The sequence below is a fragment of the Mchenga conophoros genome, linkage group LG10 (genome assembly GCF_057382185.1).
Source record: "Mchenga conophoros isolate Kocher_MC1m ecotype Shallow Benthic linkage group LG10, M_conophoros_male_GT1.1, whole genome shotgun sequence".
Lineage (NCBI taxonomy): Eukaryota > Metazoa > Chordata > Actinopteri > Cichliformes > Cichlidae > Mchenga > Mchenga conophoros.
The window spans coordinates 10,660,340-10,686,715 of NC_140535.1; the positions used below are offsets into that span (position 1 = coordinate 10,660,340).

The following is a 26,376-nucleotide window of genomic DNA, read 5'->3' on the forward strand; positions in this document are numbered from 1 at the left end:
CTGACAGATTACGTGCTCCTTCCCCTTCAGTGTTTTCTTCTTTTTTATAGAATGTTTGATAGCCAAACTTTTTTTCCCCGAGTCACAGTGCCTGTCTCAGGGGGAAACAACATTCAGAACCCCCATTATTTCAGCCACAGACTTTTTGTTTTCAACAATCCTCAGTCTGGTGGAAACATTTGTGGGAATCTGTGTCTTTTGACTTCCTCTTTGCACAAAAATGTTTCACTTTCTTCATTTGGACTTTCTCTTGCTTCCTTGCTTCAGTGAAGCGTACAGGGTTTTCTCTTTCATTCTTTCTTTCTTTCATTCTGTGCTTTCATTGCCACTAATTTCCCCACTTAACCTAGAGGTAAATGCATTTTCTTATATAGATAATGCCGTGTGCAGATAGTATGCGTGTATACAGATTGTACCAATCTGTTAGTTCAGAATGATTCTGTTTTGCTAACATGACTATAGTGATGAGGGCAAAAAAGGGCAGTGCACATGCTCGATTAATCTGATAGTAATTTTACGCACTTGTTTTTCGTGCACGGTAAGAAGACTTCCAAACACACCTAAGTAATTGAGGGCCAGTGTGTCACAGTCTCAAAGAACAAATTGTGCTTCCAGCCTCATCTGTAATATACCTCGGCTGACTTCAAATACCCGCATTGGACTAAATCGGGCTAATCCCAGCTCAAAGGGATGCCTAAAGTTCACAAAGTGTGGGCCCTTCTTAACAAAGAAGCAGGTTAATTAAGACTCACACTGACTCACTCTACTACAGGTGGGCATGGAGATGAACAAGTAAGCCAGAGCTGGACAAAATTAATCCTCATTGAATGAATAGAACATTTTATCAGCATGCGTTGATGCATAAAAAATACAGTGACGCAGTAATGATTGTTGTGTAACAGATGATTTTCAGTCCTTCCTGACTTTCATTTTGCTTTTTGTTCATATGTAAGATTCTCATTAAATGAAGTGTGAAAAAAGGTGCCAGCTCTTGGACCCAACAGAGCTAATTATCAGGTCTAATGGCTAACGTGAGTCACTGGTTTCTCTAGCAACCATCATGCAATATCACACATTCAAAGGTGATGAGGGGGTAAACTACAAAAGGTGCAACCTTTAGCAGCCTGGATTTAGAAATGTGCAGCTTACAATGTTGTGTTTTCAAAATACAACTATGTACCAACATTTGCTTTGCTATGTTACTTTCGTGACTACTACTATTCATTTGCTTTATTTTGTCCAAATGGATGACACTGGGTAAAACACACTTATTTAAAATATTCATATTCTGTTAATAAAATAAAAAGTTTCCCTTTAAATCTTAAGAATCAAGGAACCACTATTTGTATGGATGGTAACTTCACATGCAGTAATTAGTACAATATATTGTTTGCCCAAGAATAAAATTGTGGCATATATCTAAAAATGGCTTAACTTGCCAAGACCCTGAGGAAAATTCCTAGTGTCCCTACTTTAATTACAACAATACCCAAACAGGTGCAAGCAGAAACTGTAAGAACCTCTATGCATATTCAGTACAGTGAGGCTATAACACCCCACTATTTGAAGTCTCCCACATGTTTGTTTGAATCTAGTATAGAACCATTTGGGCTGAGTATGATGCTACATTAGTGCTCAGTAATCTTCCTTGATCTAAAACTTTCTAATTTAGCATTTGATGAGTGTTATTCTAAAGGGTGTTGACACAGACCACAGAGGAATGAAGCTGGGCTTCTTTAGTGCCTATCATCCTTTTTCCACCTCTGATGCAATGGCTCTCAGAAGCTTTGGAGCTAGTTGGCAGCAAAAGCACTGTCCATGTTACTGAATGTTATTGCTTGTAGACACATGGAATGCGAAATTAGAAGTGTGATTAGTGGCGTTGAGTGTCTGTTGCTGTTTCTTTTTTGCAAAACATTACATCCTGGAAACAGCATTTTAGGAATATTTGCAGAAGTGGGTTAATCTAAAACAATTACAGGGCTGAAACATTCTCCACAGAGTCTTGGGAAAAGATCAAAATGTTTCTGAACTGATAGCAGTACTAGCTCCTGGTGTAGGAAACTAAACAAATATTATTTTGCACATATAGCTGGCACATGCTTAGGTAATATGATGATCTAATTAGCACATCTGAAACATCTGTTCGGGTTCTTGAGTAATATAGTACTTTAATATTCTACTATTCAGCCTTGGGCTGTTCATTAATCTAGCATATTAATGTAGAGATGCTTCTGATAAGTTCAAATAGAGAAGATGAAAAAGTAATCATTTTGTAATGACCAGCTCCACAAATAAGTTCAAAATGAAGAGTTAAGTAGGTGCAGCAAACAAGACAATATTTTACCTGCAAATAAATACTAATGCATGTATGACAGTCTTTAATTACACTCCATCTAATTTTACATTATCAGTCTATTTGCACCTGCAATCTAAACCTGGGAAAATATTTTCATCTTTTAAATATATCTCTGCAATCAACGTCTAATACCACTAACACACTCACAAACACACTCACACACTTTTATATCGTTTTTTTGATCAATTTGTTTAATATCCGCTCAGATGCCACCTGACAATAGATTTGTGTTCAGAAGGAAACTGTCTCTAATTAAAGCCTAAAGCATGAAGATACTGCTTGAAACAAAAAAATATCATTAAACGCTTGTAATGTTTCATATGCTCATAATCCCTGAACATGCACGCTGGAAATTTGAGACTTTGAGATTTGACAAAAAAAAAAAATAGACATCTGACCATATTGGGGAAACAAAAAAACAAAACTAGTTGTTGAGTGCAGCACAGTTAATTAAAACAATGGCACCACTCTAGATCTGTCGCATCACTTGGCAGTTGCTTTAATTATATATTTTGGTCAATCTGTTCTTCCTGATGTGAGAGGGGATGCCATACACAAGACAACATCTGCTGAGGTATGTCACATGAGCTTCAACATCTGTCCATGTTTTTAAACAGCCTGTCACTCACTTGAGTCATGTTGCATATGTATTTATGCGATCATATTGAGAAAGCGCACACACAATACTGTTAAATGCTGAGAGCTTACATCTGTGCCAGACACAATTAACACTCTTAGATTAAGGAGCAAATCTACATACAAACAGAGAGATTGGCACTACACACAAACACCCAGACACACCCTGTGGCTTGCAGTCATTTTGGTCCCTTATGTTGTCCATCAAGAAGACAGTGGTGACTGTTCTCTAAACTGACTCCACCCACAACGGCTTGTGATCACCTAAGCTGTCAACTAACATCTGCTAAAACTACCAACAAGCCAACTGTGAGACTGGCTCTGAAGATATCTCCACAGAAAATGTGTCACCTACACATGTTCAGAACTCAGCGGCATGTTTTCCCCTTCTATTTTTGCTAATTTTTATGTGGCAAACGTTATCTGCAAAGCCTTGGAGAATGTCAAACTGTTTTGTACGGCTGAAATGTAGGAAGTGTCTTGAAAGCTCATGTTAACTCGTCCTGGTTGAAAATAAATTGTTTACATCAATGTCAAATATTTTCAGTACTAAATAATAGCCATCCTTTGAATGCCACAGTAGCGACATGAATAAAGTATTGTTAGATCTAGTTGGTGTGTGTTTCACAAATATATCACTTTTCACTCAGTGTGGTTCAGAGGAATCAGTCATGTTAGGTTGCTAATCATACCCTGAGTTTTTGAATTTGTGGTTGTTTGTGATGGAATGCCCCTGCGCAAAGCTGTCTTTGGTGCTGGGTATTCTTTGAAGTTGTCTTATCAGCATCTTACCTCTCACTGACACTAGCTGTTTTTTTTCTGTGTTGAATGTGAGTTCAGCACATATTTAACTAAAAAAGTAAATAAATAAAAACCACAGATCCATTTCAGTGGCTCAAGCGTGGCTGTGTAACTGGTGGGATCAAGACATCTGGACATTTTTCTGTATAATAAGGGATGTTCTACTATATAAGGATAATGATAATCTGCCTTATCCCCTCCTGCACACAAATTTATATTTGTGTAGTCCAAGACACACATTTACACAGTTGCAGATGACACAGAAACCCAGAGACACACTAGCTTTCTAGCCTTACTCTCTAAAATCTTTCTGTTCGTAATCCCTTCTGACTCTATTAATATTTCTGTTTCCATGGTGATTCAAGCCCAAATGTTGTACAGATAAGAGGAGATAAGAGCATAAGGAGCAGGGAGATAAGAGCAAATGACCTGCCGAGATCACTACAGAGTACTAGAGGTCAAGCAGAAGAGCAGAAGTAAGTGAGAACAGACCATCCCTGCTCAACTCTTCTGCCAACCTGACAAAATCTTATTTTTTAGCAGTGCCACAATTGAGCAAATACTTGCAGCAACTTTCTTTCTGTCTATGCAATTTTACATATATACATGCCTTACCCAGAGAAGCAAAGCAGACAGTTACTAGTAAGAGAAAGAATGGATAATATAATTTTGGAAATGATTTGGTCTGTTCTTCGTATATCATCACACACAAGCCAGTAACAAATTTGTACTAAATTTTTAACTATCGTTTTACATTTTTACAATCCAGATAGATGGCACAATGACAAAAATGGCATTCAGATAATTCAAATTTGGGACTGTTATTGTCAAAGTAAATCATATCAAATTACTAGAACTGCCAAAGTAGTCATGAATGAGAGTTGTTGAATCTGTGATTTTCAGGACTGTAGATAATAAGACTAAAATATTGCAAGTCTTATAATGAAATCACTGCTTTTCAACATTCTCACAAAATCCACCAAACCAATCACCCATTCCTCAGACAGACCTTACTATGCGCTTGAGATAACTGTACCTGTTTGTTGTTATACTTCGGTTGGCCCGTCTTGTAGCTGTAATCTGAGTACTGGTCTGAGCCAGTGGAATTGTCGTCTCCTCCTGTTCCTACGAAGGTGTTGGTGGCAGGGAGGTCCTGGACCACCTGATGCTTCTGTGAGGCAGATGGCGATTGGGCTTGCAGCTGGATGGAGGGTAAAGGGGAGTTGGAACGGTAGTGTCTGCCTATATCAGGGCTTCCTGGTGAATATGTTAAAGGCAGATGTATCCTGGGGCTATCATTGACTCCATCAAGATTGAACTTCAGACTTTTTTGAAGGCTGACCTCTTCGTCTTCCCCGAGTGGTTTTGGAGACTTCTGAGGTTTGCCTTTCCGTCCACGTTTGCCTTTGGTGTTTTTTGGGGCCTGTTTGGGTGCATATAAGTCCTTGGTTTCCTTTTTGCCAGCTTGATATCCACTCTTGGTTTCTCTTTGGATGCGGTGGCGAATAAATACCACCACCAAGATCAACATTACAACACCTGCTACACCAGCAAGGCTTCCAAACAATATATTACTACGCTGAGCAGCAAAACCATTGTCGGGATCACCAGCAATGTCCCTGTCCAGTGGAGTGTAAAGACTGTGTCCCACTAAGGCTTCCACTAAGCTGACATTTGAAATGGTTTCATTGACATAGATGTGGACCAGGGCAGTAGCGTGGCGTGCAGGCTTCCCCTTGTCACTTACTCGCACCACTAGGCGATGTAATCCACCATGTTTGCGTGTCATCTCCTTTGCTAGAGTGATCTCTCCACTTGAGGGGGAAATGCGAAATAACTGGTAAGGGTTTCCACCAGCGATACTGAACACCAGCTCTGCATTAGGGCCATTGTCCAGGTCCTCAGCTTCCACTACTTCAACGTGGCTATCTGGGGAGGCTAGAGGTGATAAGCGTCTGAAGGAAGAGTTGGAGGGCTTAGTTATCACGGGATCATTGTCATTTTCATCCAGTACATTGATTGTAACACCCACATATGAAGACCTGGGTGGCTCTCCTCCATCCACTGCTTTTAGACGGAAATTATAGCTGCTTTCTTTCTCCCTGTCAAACGAGATGCTTGAGAGAATAGTTCCTGTTCCATTTTGAACAACAAACTTTCCTTCATCAGGCTCTACAGAGAGGTGAACGTGGGCATTCTCGCCTTTGTCCATATCTAGGACTGTCACCATACCAACTGGACTCAGAGGTGGCATGTTTTCCAAGACTGAAAAACTGTAGCCACTAAGCATGAATTTGGGATCATTGTCATTGCGGTCTATTACTTTTATTACAACAGTTGCTGTTCCTTTATGGACAGGAGACCCTTTATCTGCTGCAGTGACACGAAACTCATATTGTTCTTTGTGTTCACGATCAAGAGAGCTTTTGGCTCTTACTTCGCCTGTATTTGGGTCAATCTCAAACAAGCCTTTGATGGATGAATCTGGCAAAATATTATAGAGAAGTTCGGCATTAGTGCCGCTGTCAGCATCTGTGGCTATAACATCTAAAATTTTTTCTCCTGGTTGGTTTTCTTCAGCAAAATCAACCTCAAACAAGGTAGGGGAAAATATTGGAGAGTTATCGTTCACATCAGTCACTTGAACCTTCAAAGAGTTTGTACTAGAGAGTGCTGGGTTTCCAGAATCTACAGCCACAATCTCTACTCGGTAATCTCTAACTCTTTCATAGTCGAGAGGTGTGGTGGTCTGTAGGAAATACTTCCTCTTGTTGTCACTGGTTGAGTCACTGGCAGGGCGAAGCTGAAATGGCACATCACCTGCTACCACACAAGTGACCACAGCGTTTTCTCCCTCATCTTTGTCAGATACTTGAACTAAAGCAACAGCTGTTCCCACTGGCATGTCTTCGGAAATATTTGCCACTCCTTCACTGTGCGTCACAAGGCCAATCCCACGAATCTCCACAGCTGGAGCATTGTCATTTTGGTCAGTCACTTCAATGGTTACAAATGTCTTAGAGCTTTTAGGCTGAGGGCCTTTATCCCTTGCTATCACATAGAAGGACAAGCTGCTGATTTCCTCCCTGTCCAGTGGTCCTTTGACATAGATGATGCCAGTGGACCGATCAATTCGTAAGAGTTTCGGCACTGGGTCTACTGCCTGGTGAAGGGTGTACTCAATTTCTCCATTCGGGCCCATGTCAGAGTCGTTTGCTTTAACCTGTAATCAAAACATATTCAATGGTTAAAGTCATTAAATATGCGCAACAGTTAGTGTTGTAACTAATGTTATTTACAACACTAACAATGAATGTAACTAATGAATCATTGGTCACTGAATAAATTAATCCAGGAATCTGTGTGGGTCTGATCACTTTAAATCACAGCATGTAGATAACTTTGTTTTGGCTATTGCTTTTCCTCTCTTTTTTGATAGTTACATCACTAGCCTTCTTTTCTCTTTTTTCTAGGATTCAATGAAAGGTTGTAAATTATTAGGCCTGACATTTCCTTCATGATAATCAGTGTAAATCCGCAGCAACATGCTGTGAAAATCCTGCACAGAGCAATTTATACTCCGAAAATAATATCTCACACTGTTCTGCAACTACATTGTCAATACAAGATATAAGCATTTATTACCTGTAGAAGGATAATGAGCTAATGCTCTCTTCAAAAATATATTGAAAAAGGTAAAATCCAAAATTTAAAACTATACATTTATTCAGAAAGACATTGCTGGTTACAATTTAACTTTGCAATCCAGACTACAACATTATACAAAAAAAGTTTTTAAATTACCTGCAACACAGAGTGTCCGACAGGGCTATTTTCCGAAACCTCTGCCTCATAGGTGGACTTTTCAAACTTGGGAGCATTATCATTGGCATCAGTCACCACCACTCTGAGTAATGCACTGCTGTAGCGCTGAGGGTTTCCTCCGTCCACTGCCTTTATGGTGAGGTCATAAGAATCCTTTAACTCACGATCTAGGTTGCCCAGGACAATGAGCTGTGGGAGCTTCCCTCCCCTGTCATCAGCCACTTGCAAACCAAACAGGGTTGCAGCATCTGGCCCTGCAGTCAGCGCATAGTCAGCTACCCCATTCCTGTCAGAGTCCCTGTCTGTAGCTAGAGGTATGGAGAATAACGCTCCCATGATCGTGTTCTCGGGGACTGAGATGGTAAGCACAGAAGAAGGAAATTGGGGGGTGTTGTCATTGATGTCCTGTACTTCAATGCGTCCTTCAATAAGCCGTGGGCTCTGGTTTTGTATCAGATCAGTCACTGATACTTCAAATTCCAGGTAGCAGGGTTTACCCTTAGCCAGGGAGCGACAGTCCCTCAGGGTTTCTCTGTCTATAGGAATCTCTGTGGTGTAAATGTCCCCTGTCTTTCCATCGACACGAAGATAAGGGGCACCCACCTCTAGCTTGTAAAGGTGACCTGAGTCTGGCAGTCCCTGGTCTGCTGCCAGGCTACCTATAAGAGTATTTGGAGGTTGCTCCTCCTGGACCCGGTACAGGATACTGCCTTCAGCAGAGCCACAATGCAGCACCACGACCCAACACAATATCACTTGTAAATTCAGTTCCATTAGGTCATCAGACGATCTGCCTGTAAAATGAAAAAAACACAATATGGGTTAAAAAGCTGGTTCCCTTTCTGCTGAAACCTAGCTCCATAAAGCAATATTTACATAGCTGTTACTTTTTATTTAATTATTCAAAAATGAAAAAAAAAAAACTAACAGAGGGTCAAAGTGAAACATTAGACAGGGGAAGCAAGCAGCACTGTGTTTTTGAATAATGACTCTACAGCTATAAAATTAATCGTTTTTTTTTTTTCAATAACTTGCAGTAAAACATACAGCATACCTAGAAGAACAACACAATAATTAGACAACAACAATAACAAAGAGAAAATAGGGCATTTAAAAAAATGCAATCATAGCTATCCCAGCATGGCTTCTTTTCAGTCTCAGAGCTTCAAGAGTTTCAATGAATATCTCAGCTTTATGAAATTCATGGAAAAATGAATGTAGGAACAAGAAATTATATCTTGTGAGCTTACATCCAAAACAAACTTCAGGGCCAGTGTGGATTGTTTCAGCTGAATAATCAAATAAAAATGTAATACAAAAACTCACAGCCTAAGAGACTCATTATTTCTGTATTACACAGCTAGACATTGAGTAGGGAAGCAATGTAGCTCTAAAATAACCTATGGTTTGAAATCCACGCTCAAGAATACACCCTTACGAGCGAAGATTTTGTCTGCTGAGAGAAATGATATATTTGACCAATTTGTTTACCCAAGAGGCGTCTGACAATGAACACTTGCATACTAAAGGTCATAGAGTCAAATTTCTTTCTCATGCCAATTATGCAACTTTGCTACTATCATCACATCCAGCTTCCACCTGGCATTGCACAATGCAAACATTTCCACACTCCATTGCCACTGGCTAGCTCAAACACTGTAATTATTGTGTTTGATTTTGAACCTTTCAACTCTACAATTGTGACCCATTATTTTAGTGTCTTCTTTGATCTTTACTCCCTCTAGCAAAAGACTTCTGTTTTTTTCATGCTGCAATGATTTTAGAGTATAATTATTTCCCCTCTCTCTCTTTCTTTCTTTCTGTGTGTGTGTGTATATGCATGTGTGTGTGTTTGAGTCCTATTGGTAATTGAAATAGGAGCAATCATTGGGGTTAAGTATCAAGGTCTCATGCTCTGGAAAACTTCATCGTGAAAACAGTTTAAAAAAATTGTGTGTCTGCTGAATCAGTGAGTGTCCACTTACTAATCAAGTAGAGTTCATTTCAGTGCATCCGATTTTATTGTGCTATGTTTGTGTTACTAATGCAAAACTTCAATATGCTGATCAATACCAGCTTTAATGACTCGGGTTATAATTAGACAACAGCAGTCCATGTCGCAGTCACTGTCTCTTCAATGCTGCACTGTTTTACAGCATTTCTTTATTTTCACAGGCTTTTAAAGAAAGTTACAGCGAAAACAAAATGCTACTTCTAGTTTAAAAAGTTATGTAGAAGTAAATCATTATGTTAATCCAAACACAGGTGAATAGTTCCAATTATTTCCACAATAGTTTTTCAACTGAAACAGAAAAGAACACAGGTGCTCAGTCTAGTGTGGGTCTATGTCGTCAGTTAGGGATTAGGAAAAGAACAAGAGGAATCAATGCTTCCCTAGTCAGTGTGGGTGAGAGCTGATAGAAATATACATACACGACAGCAAATGGAGTTATTTAAAATGCAACTGCATGCCGCAATGTTCCATACAGGAGTAAGGTAAATGAGTATTAAGCTAGACAGCAAAACACAAATATACAGAAATTCAATGAAAAATCCAATTCCTTTTGAATACATTAAAATTGAAAGTGCTAGTTATTGATGCACTAATTGCTCAAAAATCAATGTCTCCCTTTTTACATTTGTGAGGAGAACCTGTAGTCAATGTGGCATGAACAGTGATTGCGCTTTCTCCAGTTCATGTTTGCAGTATAAAAAGGCAGGAAGAAGCAAAAACGCAATCAGCAGATACACTTTTCTTATACCCAAGACTGACATTAACAGCATCCCATGGGATATAATTTTAAGGGGAATTATAAATCACACTATAAATGTTTCATACTGCTGCCTACCATTCCATTAAACACATGCTTTCAACAAGATATGTGAACTTATGAGGTGTGCATGTATGTATTGCTTCAATTAAATTGGTATTTGGAGAATTCAGTAAAAATTACTTTAGCTTACTTGATATGTGCATCATCTTTTTTTTTTCATTTCTATTTTAAAATTCACTGTTAAATTTCAAAGTTTTCAAATGTATTTATACAATGTGGCATCTAAAAATGGCATACCGTAGCTGATTTTATAATGGTTTGGTTGTAACTGCTCCCCTGATATTATAGCCACTTCTGCAATGAATAGCCATGCTTTGATAGTGACATGATTGTTATGGTTGATGACACTCATGACTTAATGTTTTCCAGTTGGCCTCATGCCTGTCTTCCAGATGGCACCATGCCTGACAGTCTAGTGAATTAGTGTCCTTTTTTTTCTTTGTTTACATTTACATTAAAATTCATGTTGTTCGTAAAATATGCGTTTTGCTATCACTCAGCGAGAATCTCTGCTGAATATCATTGACACCACGCCTTTGGGTTTTATCTCACATTCCTCAGCTTTCCCACAAATATTTTATCAAAAGCTTGACAGTGCCAGATTTCCTTTTCTCATCTCAAAGTGCTCTGAGGTGGTGGCAAAGGGAAACAGGAGATTTTTCCCTACTGGAGGATGTGAAACTTCTTGGACTACTGGATGTCTCACTGAAATTTACTACCTGAGCAGCAAAATTGATAAATTAGAAGTGCTGAACACAACTAGGAGTGACATTCCCTGCATCTCAGCTCTTTTTCTCCAAAAAACTTAGTTATCATCTGTCATCCCAGATGGTAGACCCACAAGACTACAAGCTGATTCAGGCAGATCGCGATACATAATTCAGCAGAAAATCAAAGGGAGGAACAAGAGGTTAGTTCTCTCAGAGTGATAAAATGTTTTTGTCATAGTTGAGTCCTGTTGAACTGCTCAAAAAAATCAAATACTTTTCTTAGTCATTTCCAAAATTAAGATTTTAGCTTCCTTAATGAATGAAATCAGCTATAAAAATGCCAGCTCTGGAAGAAAAATACTGAACTGGATCAGACATTGCAAGACTGCAATATTGAGAAAGTGCTAGGCTGAGAAAATGAAATCTTTTTGGTTATTAAAATTCACCCTGTCAACAACCAAGTATTGTGGCAGCACTGCTGTAATAAACTAAAAAAGAATCACTGAATATAAACTTTTTTTCATTTGTCGTCTGAACAACCAATTATAACTCTAAAATATGTTTTGCTAGCTGCTCCACGGGACAACTTTGACATTGCTTGCTTGGGTAACTCTAGTACAACTTGTGTAAGTCCAGGAGGCAGAACTGTAGAGACTGTGTATTGCCTAGGTGACTCTAATTCCCTTGAGCACTGTTTGTTGGAAAATACACCATGTTCAAATAGACAATCCAATTAGCATACTGAGCCAGAGACCTTATGAAGGTGATCCAGAGCAACACATATTCTTAGGGAAAAAAACAAAATCCTTCCAAATACAATCAAGGCATCCACTGTTTGACTGAGGAGGGAACTTTAAGTCTACCAGTGAAGCAGCACTCACCACAAAACCTCATGCTGTGATCACGCAATGGTCCAGATGGTTGCTATGTTGAAAAAACTGAAAAATGAATGCTGAAGGCAGCCTGTACCACAGTATGGAGGTGGACTTTCAAAGAGAGCCTCAAACTGCCCGATGGGTCTAGTGTCTGTTGTTTGTTTTGTGTAGATGTTTAACTTTGCAACAGAAAACGCAGTCGAGGCAAAACTGCTTAGCAGTAGAGTTTAAGAGCCCAAGGTTTATCTGGATTGACCTGCCACACAGCAAGAACTCTGCCTGGCCAAACCTTAGCTTATTAAGACCATCAGGAGTGCCAACTGTAAGTACAAGTCCAAACAATTGAGTCAATGTTTTATGACTTATGTTCAGTTTGGCCATCATTACACAGACTCACAATTTGGTGGAGAAGCTCACCCAAGCATACTTTTTCACCTGTCAACGATCTCTATAGATAAGAGTGTCTCTAAGAGGGGAAGAAAAGTGGTTCTCACTCATGCCCACTTTCACACCTGGGAGGTTGTTGTCACTTATGTTCAAGTTTTACTGAAATGTAGTGTAGAGGTGTAGAGGTTGCTATTTGACTACACAACTCCTTGACCTGAAGGCAAAAAAACAAACCTTGAAAAAAGTGTCTGGTAAAGTACTGTGGTACTTTTTGCTGCATTATTTTTATAAAGAAAAAGAAACAAATAGAACTATTAAATGTGAAATTGTGTTATGTGTTAAATTTAGTTTGTCTTTTCTACAACCATAGACCTTTGTAATAATTAAAAGAAATGACCATTGCTTATTTGCCAGAAAAAACATGCAAAAGATGCTGTGGGAAAATATGCTGTTTTGATTTGAATTTCAGCAATATATTCAGAACAATACTGTTGTCTCCTAACAATATATCTTCCATCATTATCCTTCTGATGTCTGCGTATCATAGATTGAAGAAGTAATAATCATTGATGCGCTTCACCATGTTCTAAAATAAATGAATAGATAAAAATGCAGGACTCCTCCACTCCACCGCTGCAATTTTTTGTTCTTCATTGAGGAGAAGGTGAAAAACTTCACAGGCAGCTAAAACATCAGTCAAACTACGAGGTCTGATTGAGCCTCACACTGAGCCCTCACACAGTGCACAACCCAGTTGACCCATCTGTTCAAGAGAACTTTTCAACTTCTGCGTGTCTACAATCAAAGTGCCAGCCTAGGTTGTGTCAGGTTGTGCTGCGGTTCCCAAGGAAACAAGTCCCTGCCTCGCTAAGGCTGTGGTTGCTGAACCCAGTCATAAAAATGACCTCTGAAAAATTGGTACCATCCAAGCCTATATGACAGATCCAGTCCTGAATCAACTGGAGAGAAGTGCAGAGATATCTTTACCACTGTTTACTGCTATAAAAGATGGTGCTACAATTTTCATTCTGAGGACACACACAATATATATATATATATATATATATATATATACACAAACACAGAGAAAGAGAGACAAATGAGAGACAGAGATAGAATTAGCACTACTTTATTTACTGTAAGTAACTCTGATAAATATAGGGAAGGAAATACAAGTAGGAGGGTGAAGTTTGATTAAACAGAAATAATTGGTAAGATAAATGCTAATAAAAAAGTTAATGCAGTACTTCAGCTAACAATAACATTGTATAAAATATGGAGTGATTATGTTGTTTTTCATTTTTGTAATTGAAAAATAAATAACACATCTGTGCCAGTATGTAACAATTTATTGCAAAGCAAAAGTAATTTGCATTGTTTGTGAAAGATTTAGAACAATGTTTGGCTTAAAATGAAATTATTTTAAAAAATGATAAAGGAGTTTGTGCCTGATTATGTAAGTGTTGGTATTATACATAAAAAAAAAAGGTAGTTATAAAAATGAAGAACAATATAATTGTGCTGCGGAGCATGTGCGCCTGCTCTGGTTGCCATGGAGACAGACTATCTTCTGACTGAGTCAACTCAGAGACTGACTGGGTGACATTTGCTCTTTAAGTTGGCCGCTCCACAGGTCCAGCAGAAATGACTCACATGCAGAATTAACTGAGGCATAATAGTAAATTACTCATAAGAAAAAAGGTTAGAGTTGTGCCGGGAAGAAAAAAAATCATCAGAGGAATTAAATAGGATATTTTGTAGTAGCTGCTTGTTTTGCAGCAACTGATAAAAGCAGGACCTGAATTTTCACCTGTTACATGCTGGGACTCAGGTTCATGAATTTGTGCTGTAGAACGCTGTTCTGTGCTCCTTCCTGCTTTGCCAGAGTGTGGAAAGATAACAGATGATTTAATGATTTTCTCAACTGATGTGATTTGATGTATTGGCTGACTCTGCGCCTTTAGCTAGTATAACAGGTAAAATCCATTACCCTCCCACGGGCATGATTTATGATAGGTAGTATCACAGCTATGGGTCTCTCCTTACACTGCTGATCTACCAATGGAATTTACTGCCAAATGTAAGGCTGCACTCTTATACTGACTGCAAACTGTGGGTTTCGGTAATGAGAAAGCAATAGCCTTTGGTTGGAAACACTTTCTAAAGGCGTGAGCACTGGAATTATCCATATGCATGCTGAAACACAGAACACTCTTGTGTCACTCCTGTCACAAAGAAGTAAAATAAAAAAAAAAGAAATACACTGAGATCAAAAAGGCCACATTCCAATATTAAAAGGTTCTTTATATAAAGATATAAAGAAACTGGCAGATCGTATAATTTGGATTCCTCACTGCTCTGTGTAACATGATTAAAACAGAGTTTAATTTCCTTATAGGGGTTATTGTACTGCTTTTGTGCAGTAAAGGTTCACTCCCTCAAGCTCAAATACCTGCTGGAGAAGTCAGAAAAAAATCCTTTTGTGCCCTTTCCACAATTTGATCCGTTTACCACACACTTACCCTTCCTTCAGCAACCCCATTACATGGCACATTGCATGTTATTGTACAATATTCAGAGGAAAGTTCCCTACTGGTAATAATTCAAAAATAAAATCGGCAGAGGAAATTAGCCTTACAGTCTATTCTTATGTGGGATAGATAGATAGATAGATAGATAGATAGATAGATAGATAGATAGATAGATAGATAGATAGATAGATAGATAGATAGATAGATAGATAGAAGTTTCATTCACTGAATGATTTAGATAATAACATTTAACAGGTTCATGTCTTACAGACAGTTTCTCAGATCTGGGCTACAAGTAGGTTATAGGCCTGTTTGATCTGCTCTGTTATGACGGCCTTGTAGCCTAAAGTATATGTGGGAACTTAGACCGACATCATTACGTAGAGCAGACTATTAAAATGTGCCTGGTGGTCGGTGGAGTGGCGAGAAACAACACCCCAGACTCTCACTGGAGAGCACAGGAGATTACCCGTGCCGACGATCTGATCAAAGATTTCACCCCCCAATTATAATCACGAATCTCTCCATAGAAAAACTGTATAACAGTTATGAACACGACAGGCTGCAGGAGAAGTCCGAATTGTTTGCAAGAAATTGTTCAGAGTAAACAACGCCAAATCAAGATGCACGAATAAAGGCAATTAGTATGATGTTTGCAGCTAGTATGGGATAAATGGCGAAAGAAGGATGATACAAATGGTTCACATTTTCTGCTTCACAGAATCATAATGGTGCAATAAAATGCAATTAGCCGATCGCCGGTACAGATCAGCTTGAAAAGCGCACGCACTCATATTGTCGCTGAAGTGCAATGACATGCAGAGTTAATGACTTAATACCAACCCCGACGCAGGCTGGAACTCGTGTCTACTCGCATAGGTTTTAATTAAAATGCATCGTCTAATTTATCATGCAGAGGATCCTTATTGCGGGTGGCACATCTAGCCTTTGTACCGCCTATCAACCTGTAACACCGAACAGCCAGCTGTTTTGTGCTCTGTGTGTGTCTATTATAAAGTGCAACTTGTTGTATAAACGATCTGTTTGAGCCACGGCCTGTGTTAAGCGACAACACTTCAGACAAGTCCGAAATGCATTCCTATAAACTTCATTGGCATTGCATCATGAATCAACTTTCTTGATTATTTCTGCAGTAATTTCAGTACCTGAGCCAGAGACTTTTTACGTGAGCGCTTGTCGCGTAGCCAATTCTTCCCGCGGCTGATATGTCCAGCGGTGCTCCCAGAGGCAGGTGTCTAACCCTCAAACCTCCGTCACAGTGCTGAGATCAAAAATCACTTCAGCGGCCACAAAATCCATAGACAGTACTCAGAACTTTCCGCATGAAAATTCAGAATCCTTCGTTCACCGCCGTCCCACAGTGTGAAGAACAGAGACAGTTTTCAGTCCGTGAGAATATGCGGCTGTAACTTATGAGCAATTATATTGTATAGACAGTTTTATGACAGAGATGGGAAACCAAGAATCTCATTCCATAAAGATGCCCTACTGTGTGCCATTTTCAATCCTCAGTAACTGATCCTTGGAAAGATTTGCACTCGCTGTCGCATCCCTTTGGTCCAAGTTTCTCCAGCCCTGATCTAAGTAGCTTAGAGCGCACTCTAAGGACGCACTGGATGTCTAAAACACAGCAAAAGAAATGTCATTTTCGCAACGTGCAAAAAGAAACCGCTAACCGGTCCTAAACAAGAAGCCCATCTGAAGCATTTCCAGACAGCAAGTGGTGAGATACAGTGGGTACGTTAGTTGCTCCCCTAGCTCCCTCTCTCTTTTCTCTCTCTACTCATCAGAGCGTGGGAGGAGGTGGGGCTCCCATCCACCGCAGCACACAGCAACTTCATACTCTACATTATGCCAAGGCTGCCTACCAGGAAATTATGTGATGCCTACAGTTTAAGAGGATCTTATTAAAGTGGGTCAGCTCAAACAGGGGGATGCACCTTATTAAATAAGCTTATCAAGAAATCACTCCGCTTGCCTTGCACTATTTTAATTCGTGTCAGTCTTTCCTTTCCCCTCAAAACTGCTCACTAATCGCACAACGTGTCCAAAATTGATGTAACAGGTAGCCAGTGCCGGCGGTTTACTTGTTGATATGCATTACATGTAGCAAAATGAGCGGCCTAAAATGGAAGCTGTTTGGCCACTATTTATTCATTTGGCGCCACCCTCAGGCGGTTATGATAGGGAAGAAGAGAAGCAGCACATATATCTGCTGAGGAAACTGTTAATAATGCTTGATGTAGGAGTAATATGCGCTACACTGTCTTGTTCTTGGAGACAATGACTATCAACCGCACGTGAAACAAACTGTGCTGTTGGTGTACAATGGAATAAACTAGTAATGTGTGGCATCATCTGTTAAAACTGCAGCAGTGTAATTAAAAAAACAATGCTTTTGCTCAGGGCTATAAATCAGCATGGCTCAGCAGGGAGAGAAATTCATCCCACGCCACAGTTACTCTCTTCCTTTCTTCCTGAACACTGATGCCAGTGATCATAACTGCTTAGGCATAAAGCAATGGACCAGGAGTAATGAGTCAAATGCAGGGTTTTGTCACAAAGGAAAGCCTTAAGCAATGTCCTCCGGAGAAAACTTGATTTCCTATCTTCCCAAGCCATTCAGAAGCAAGAGTTTATCAGAGTGTTTCCAGTCTGTGATCCTTTACTCCTCCCCCATCTCTCATTAGCTGCAAACACACAGCTGTTGGGTTACCTCTCCAGGGCTCCCATTAAGGGCTGCCACTCAGGCTTACAGTGTCCCTGAGCCAATCATATTAGAGCTCCCGCCCACGCATCGCCACCGCTATGCTGCTTTTCAACAGCCATACTAATAACATTTAAGTAATTTCACAGGTGGCCCAGAAGGCGCCTAAGAACACTGCGAGGTAGCCTACAAAATGAAAGGGTAAATGTTGGAGGAGAAGAAATAAACATTTTATGCATACAAATGAAAATCAATTACGAAATAATTAGGAGATTATGAGTCAGTGTTCCAACAAAGTGACCAACCCACTTGAGCAAAATCATTATATTTCATTATAGATGTGTTAAAGAATCATTTTTGTTATTTGGTTGTTTGCTGATCTTTTCCTGTCTAATTAAATAGACAATTGGAAATTGAAGGCAGTGTTTCAAGACAGTTAAAGTGAAACAACTGATTACATGTATGGTGACCTTGTTAAAGCTTCACTCAAAACGAATTTATAAGGATATCTGGCATTCATATTCATGCTTTTATTTAACCAGAGAGCTGAGGCAGACCAAGGCCATGATTTAACATTTCTATTGTCTATTTCAGGTATAACTGCTTAAAACACTGCATTTGATGTCTTTAAAGAGCGCAGGCAGGTTTGATTCCCATTCTCTTTTTCCTGGTGGCCATATTATGATGTGAGGAAAAAACGAGGACAAGGGAAGGGTAATAGGTGCATCAGAAGAAAGGCAGATTATGCCCTCAAATTTCCCAAAAGGGCCTGCCCACCATGCACAATTTAGCCAGCACATTGTCTGTGGCCAGCACCCTGAATACTACAGTCTCATACTTGGCTTTATCTGATTTATTTCAAAGCTGACCTGGTCCAGCCAGCACATTCAACAAACATCAATTAAGAACTTGGCAAGTACTCCAGAAAATATGTTTTCAGGACCCATTTCCAATTACGTCAACTGATGCTGAAAAACTTGGAAGCTTTTGTAAGCTTGAATACTCTAAGGCAGATGGAATGTTAGAATTCTAAGCTTGTGGTTTGTTTGCTCTCACAAGCACACAGCAACACAGCATGTGAATGTGATCTGTATACATTTACATCTATTCTCTTATCATAAACCACACCTGGAGCACCGTCCCTCCTCCCACAAACACATACTTTCGGAGGAGGCATACAGAGAGAGACGACAAATACAGACTCAACAACATGCAGAAGCAAGGTGGCACACACGCAACACAAATGGACATCAAAAGCAGAAAAAATGAGGTGAAAATGCTGTCAGTATATACTTTGATGAGCAAATCCATACTGAATGATAATGGGCAAAAAAAAGAAAAGAAAAAAAAACTTTTCCCACAATGTTCTCTATAGATACAAATGTTCAAAGTTGGGGAAACTCTTGTCACATCCCAGTCAGTTTTTCCTTTTGACAGATGATTGAGCAGACACGCTGTGCCATCACAGGGTGTGGCCAGACATACTACAAGATTTAAGCCCATAGGCATCAGTGCAGCAGTAGTTCTCTGCCATATGTGATCTGGAGTGACTTTACTCTCTAAATGTCACTGCAATAAAAATAAAGTGAGATATGTCAGCTGTGGGGAAGAGCATCCTTTATCTTTCTTATATTTCTTTTCTTTTCCTTTTCCTTCTTGGGCTGACTCAGTTGAAGAATATGATGCATTCAAATATTTAGAAAATCTACTTGTGGAGCCAAAGCATATGGGTCAACTGACAGATAGAGGGAGCACTGATGCGAAGAGAAAAAGTTCACTGTTCTTTAGCCATTCAGCCCAGAGAGACAGACAAGCAACAAACTTATAAGGCAAGATTTGACCAAAAAAATGTAAATCTGATTTGTTTAAAGATGTATAGTTTCTGATTTTTGTTGAATAGATTCATAATTTTATAGAAATAAGAGATAAATGTTAAAACAATTCTGCAGTAATGCTAGAGGGATGTCTTAAGAATATTTACCCTCAAGTAATAGATACTTGGTTTCAACAATAAAATGGTGAAAAAGCTAAAAGTAATGAATAAATAGCAAAATTGATCAATTGAAGCAGGTGCCTAATAAAATGAATATATAAGAAAAAATGGTAAATGATTATGCTGATGGATGAAAAAAAAAGTTGACACAATAATTAGTCATGGAGAAATGGTTAAAATGTTAAATTGCAATAAATATGTCACTGAATACCAAAACGAATAAATAAATCAAAAAAATTTTACATGAACCTATTTTCATTTGTTGAAGGTGAACTTTAAAAGATGTAAATATTTTTGACTGAGATCATAAATAATTAAACACATTTTTTACTTCTGTGCACATCAGTTGTTGGAATTAAAGAAACCGTCCATCACGTCCATCAATTTGCTGTAACAGTAACAGGTTGATCATAGCAGCAACTTTATTAACCTCGCAAGTATAAAAATGTTGGGGTTTATGTTTTGTTGTTTCTTAATATATTGCTAATCCATTATATTTCTTTATTCTTCAGTTCCATAATCTGGTGCAAATTATATGAAGATCCCTAGTGATGTAATTCTGCATGGTCTAATCCATTTTTTTTTCAGTTTAGCCAAGAAAACAGTTTTAGAATATCAGAAAATATCACATATTTGATTTTGACGTTACTGATTCATTACACAACTTTAAATCCCTCCTTTGTGATGAGTGAAAAGTGAGGATTATATATAATATAATGTTCCTATATCATTGCAGACATATTAATACCTCTGCAAACACACAATACAAGCCACAGTTTGTGGTAAAACTCTAAATTTGATGTTTTTCATGTCAATAGGAAAGACAGCTCAAAAAATGAAATAAATAAAAGAAACAATATTAGTCACGTCAGGTGGAAATGATCTAACAAGTAAAATGTGGTAATGGACAGCTGATTTCCTAATGGCAGACAGGCATCAGAAGAGACTTAAAAGATGTGTGTTTATAAAGCTGTCAGCACCACATGAACAACTCACCGTCACTCCTGTCAAGATTTACCTTGGTGTCTGAGTGTGTGGTAGGCGTTGGGTGTGGGAGAGAGAGTGTTTGTGTGTATGTGTGCACTTAAGATCTGCAGTTAAAAAGACTGAACAATTTAGCAGTAATATTTCCACCAGCAGCTCCTGATTCTGTTCTGTTGTCGTTACATATAATGTATAATTCCTTTTTTCCCCCTCACACAGTGACATACATGAAACCAGCGAGGAGCATTAACACGGGCACTATATATTCTTGAAGGGAGATACAGAGATTGTCAGCTCAGTGACAAAGCCAAAGCATCGGTAAAAAGTCAAGACTGGCTGCAGTCATTGGTTAAGGCTTTGCTTATTCTTGTGAATTTATTCCTTTTGTACAAAGTCTGACCCTCACCCTCACCTTTGTAGAATACCACAGACAGTATATGTTGGTAGAAAAATAACATGCAGACTATGCTGCTAGGTTTTATTCAGTGAGGAGACTCTACAGTTAGAGAAGACACTTGGACTTGTGTTTAGACCCATGTGGTTTGGTTAATTAACAGAAAGAGCTCTCTTGCAAGCAGAGTATTGAGAGGCAGGAAGATCCACATAACCCGTCCCTTGTGTAAATGAAATGTATGAAAACAAGGTGCTATGGAAATAGCACTTTCATTTTCACCAGACTGGACTCAAAACAACCAACGAATGGGGAGATGTTTTAAAATTAATTAACACTTTAGTGAATATGATGAGTATATAGCACTGTGGGAGTGAGTAATCCTGTTACTGTCATGAAAGCATGTCTTCATGTCTTATCCTAAGGCTTTCTTATCATATTGAGTAGGCTACATTTATTCCATGTGCTATATGGATGTCACTGTTCCTCTTATTGGAGCATGCTGGTTTGCTTTGTGTTTAGGAATTCCAAGAGCTAGAGCAGTTTGCATTTCTTCTTCGTGTTCATTGTTTTTGTTTGCTACTGGGTTTGAATTATATTCACATGATTAAAAAAGCAGCAAAAATAACACTTCTGATAGAGAAAGAGTAGGCTTTAAACATCCCTCCAGTCATTTGTCACACGGCACAGTTCCTAACCCTAAACCATCTACAGAAACTGGGAAAGAGATAGTGAGATTAAATTAAGCTACTAAGCATTTTGATTTTTGATTTTTTTAATAAAGATTCAAATTATGTAGAAAATCGTAAATAAAGACTGTCTAGTTAGTCATAGAGGTCTAACATGGATGAAATAGATAAAAGAAGCTAGGCAGTGCTGTTACTACTAATAAAACAACACAATAGAAGAAGCAGGTTGGTATTTAGTTACTCTGCTTTAACCTGTTGGCACGGCTGCAGAAGAGAAATCTGAGGAAAAAAATGCTTGTAAAAAAAGACTTATTGCAAAAATACTTCCTGCATTTTGATTTGGGTATTCATTATCTCCCTTTAACATTTTAAATTAGCTGTTCATTTTGAATTCCTATTCCTTTTGCCAGTTGGTTCAAACATTAGAGTGAGGCACTTAAGCAAATTAGACTATGATCACATACACGTATTATCATGTATGGCTCTTGGGGATCATTTTTGTGTATTTTCACATGGAAAAAGATCCATAACCCTTAAATAAATAGTGCACTATATTTTGAGGGATAAAAGAATTAAATGTCTTAACACAAAATAAAATACTGAAAATCTGTAAAACTTCCAAAAGGTCCAAAACATAAAACTTTAAATATAAATATAATATAAATTGGAAATATGTGGGAGTTACACTGAGAAAGACAGTAGACTATATTGTTGTTTTGATTATGTGATGTTGGTAAAAATGGTGTCTAAATTCCACATTTTGATACTGGTCAAAATCAAAAAAATTTGTTATCATGCTTAAAATGTGAAAGTCTACTTAACAAACACCATATTTGCAACAAACATGAGATAAAAAGACAGTAGTGTTTGTGTGTACCTGACTACATAAACCACTGTTGCTCACCTTGTCATACAATATTCTTCCATATGATGGTAGATGGGCTGTTTCCTTAGAAACAGACACATTTAGACCTAAGTTACCAATGAAATCAACTGAACCATTTACTGATGAATTTGTTTTGTGTTGTTTTTTGCCTTTGTCTTTTTAAATGCTACAGCCACTAATTTCCTCAAGCGGTGGTAGATGTTGGCTGAAATAATCTTTAGAATGAATTATTAGAACATATCAGAACTCACACACACAACTTTATTTAAAGGCACTTTATTCATTTTATCCTGACATTACTTTTGTAGTTTGAAAAAAATCCAAGTTGATATGGGTTTTGCCATCATAACAAAATACTCCCCCCCCCCCCCCATAACTGAAGTTAATTTTACTAGTTTTGCAAAGTCTTTGTTGTTGACTATACAGTAGTCCATTGAAGCAAAGCTAAGCCTTTTCCAGCTGAGCTACCACTGCCTGAAAACAAAAGTAAATGTGCAACCTAGTTAATGTTTTTGAAATAGCATCATATTTAACTTCAAGAGTAACACATTAATTTGAAAAGCACATTACTGAAGCATTTTTTTAGACTGTAAAATCCAATGTAGTCAGTAAAACGTCATTTACTAAGCTTTATATACTCAGTTATTTATTTTTATTAGCAATTATATGACTGCATCACAATTGTAAAAATAACTCAAAAACACTAAATGAATCGCAACAGTTTCTAAATTCCTCATCAGTGGTTGAGTAGCTTCAGTTTATGTCTAGACACATCTCAAGGTTTTTAACAGGTGTTCAAGAGTTCAATGTCTAAATGTTTTTCATAAATGAGTAAATTCTAGTTACTGAAAACGCTAAAAAAAAAACACTCTTTAAACTGTCTGACATGAAATGACCCAACAAGTAAATTTTTTTAACAGGTTTATGACAGTAACATATACAAGACATTTACTGCTTGACACAATAACATATGTAGCCAAATTTCTTTGCCACAAACACTGTCTTGATACAGATACTATTTTCTTCTACAAGAGACAGGATGCTATATTTGATTTGGGGTTTTATAAAATATTTGTTGTATTTTATCCAAAACCTGTAAATTGGGCTGATCATCTATTTATTTATTTTTTCCGTAATATTAACAGTTGCAACAGTATTTATATTATTATTATATAATATTTTTGAGCTGCAAAATCAATGAAACCATGAACTCTTCTCTCTACAGCAAAGTGCTGGAGAACAATGCCCTGACATCAGATCATGTCCTGAAGCTAAAGAGTAACCAGTAATCAGAGCAAGACAACAACTCAAAACACACCAATAAGTCCACCTTTGAATCCTTCAAAAAAAAAAAAAAAAAATTAAAAGAAGGTTTTGGGGTGGCAAAGTCAAAGTCTGGACTCAGATTTGATTAAATGCTTTAAGATACACTTCATATGTTGCCTTCATATGTTTTTCTGTAAAATCATCTCTACCTCAAAAGAAAACAGCACAGGTTAGTTGTGGTTAAATTATCAGTGCTTAATTAGGGGACCTAATGCAGTCATGTGAACAAGTATAAGTAAAATATCTACTGTCCTCATCAGCTGTAGTTCTTCAGTTGCAGTGTGATACTCCACCAAGACACAGCAGAAGTTTACTTTCAAGTCCTTCTGCCAAGAAGGCGCTCTAACATGTGGTAAATGTTGTGAAAGGGTCTATTTTAAACCCAGACCATAATGTTTTCCTACAACTAAGCAAGCATTTTTTGTATGTGCCTAAACCTTTACAATCAACACCTAAAAACAAATTCATAAGTAAACCTGAAAACTATAAATCAACAATCTAAAGATAAGGATGAAGAAAGGGAGAAAGGGATACATTTGACTATGCTGCCAGTACAGGTTTAAAAAGCAAACTTTGTTGCATATCAGTCTGCAAGCACTAGTGTTGTTGTGTGAGTCATGTCCATTTCGGCTATGCTGTCATTTAGGATTGAGAGAATGTCCAAATAAGAAAAATAAGATAAGATAATCCTCATCTTTAAAGTGCTGAGAATGAAAGAAATAATAACATGATAAAACATAAGTGTTTCAGAATTACCTATAAAAATCTCATGGGTCAATGAACAAAAGCCTTGGCATGCTACACTCAACAAAAATATAAACGCAACACCTTTGTTACTGCTCCCATTCCCCATGGGATGGACGTAGAGACCTAAAATTCATTCCAGATACACAATATAACCATCCCTCCCAAACAGTGGTCACAAATCAGTCCAGATGTGTGGTAGTGGGCACATCTGCCATATTGAGATAATCCATCCCACCTCACAGGTGTGCCACATCAGGATGCTGATCTGACATCATGAGTAGTGCACAGGTGTACCTCAGACTGCCCACAACAAAAGGCCACCCTGGAATGTGCAGTTTTTTGCGCTATTGGTGGTCTGGGGACCCAGAACCGGTCAGTATCTGGTGTGACCACCATTTGCCTCATGCAGTGCAACACATCGTCAACACATGTGCAGAAATTGTTTGGTTGTGCAAACCAATTGTTCCAGCAGCTGTCTGGGTGGCTGGTCTCAGACGATCTTGGAGGTGAACCTGCTGGATGTGGAGGTCCTGGGCTGGTGTGGTTACACGAGGTCTGCGGTTGTGAGGCCGGTTGGATGTGCTGCCATATTCTCTGAAACACCTGTGGAGACGGCTTATGGTTGAGAAATGAACATTCAATGCACGGGCGACAGATCTGGTTGACATTCCTGCTGTCAGCATGCCAATTGCACGCTCCCTCATTGCTTGTGGCATCTGTGGCATTTTGCTGTGAGACAAAACTGCACATTCCAGGGTGGCCTTTTGTTGTGGGCAGTCTGAGGTACACCTGTGCACTACTCATGATGTCAGATCAGCATCCTGATGTGGCACACCTGTGAGGTGGGATGGATTATCTCAATATAGCAGATGTGTCCACTACCACACATTTGGACTGATTTGTGACCACTGTTTGGGAGGGATGGTTATATTGTGTATCTGGAATGAATTTTAGGTCTCTACGTCCATCCCATGGGGAATGGGAGCAGTAACAAAGGTGTTGCGTTTATATTTTTGTTGAGTGTATATTGGATCAGCAGTGGTGAAACAATTGTAAAGGAAGAAATAATAATAAAAATAGTGTTTGCATTCATTTTTTTAATGTGATGCAATGTAGCATATAAAGAAGACACACAAATCCAGTGTTTTAAAGTCTTCACTATGCTGGTAATAAAGTAGAAAATGATGATAAGAGATCAGGCCAGTAAAACACACATTGTGGACTGAAAGGGCATTTTTGGTTGAAATATTCAGCAAACACCATCTATATATGAATACCTACTGGCTGAAAATGAAAGAAATGTTTCTTGCTTTATTGTGCATCCAAACAGCTTCTTGAAAAATACAGAGACTAGAGGCTGCCAATATAACACTGTGGGGAAAAGACTGTAGCAAAACATCTGGCCTCCAGTTTTTAATTAGAATTACAATTGGGATTTCTATCATTTTACATACTGTACTGGGGCATTTCTTTTCCTTGAGGAATACTTGACAACATGATATGAAATCAAATATAAAGCATTTGTTTCAAGTGGGATACCATTTATTTAGGAAATAATGCTAGTTTAGCATTAATATTATACTGTGACGAATTTTCTAGAACAGAAATTCTAAAAATAGTCATATGCAGTAACAGAATTTGCAAAGATTGGAGTATTAGACTAGTAGATGTTAT

The 26,376-nt window shown here is 38.4% G+C and overlaps 1 protein-coding gene across 1 annotated transcript in view; it reads right to left on the minus strand.

Annotated features, from left to right (window-relative positions):
- pcdh1a (protocadherin 1a) overlaps positions 1–16,798 on the minus strand; it is a 112,216-nt gene extending 95,418 nt beyond the window's left edge. Inside the window, exons 1-3 of the mRNA XM_085288512.1 lie at positions 16,125–16,798; positions 7,601–8,415; positions 4,833–7,019 (exon numbers count right to left, since the gene is read on the minus strand). Coding sequence (XP_085144638.1) covers positions 4,833–7,019; positions 7,601–8,395 — 2,982 coding nt within the window. The 5' untranslated portion in view covers positions 8,396–8,415; positions 16,125–16,798. The remainder of the gene's footprint in view (positions 1–4,832; positions 7,020–7,600; positions 8,416–16,124) is intronic.
- Between the last annotated feature and the right edge of the window lie 9,578 nt (positions 16,799–26,376).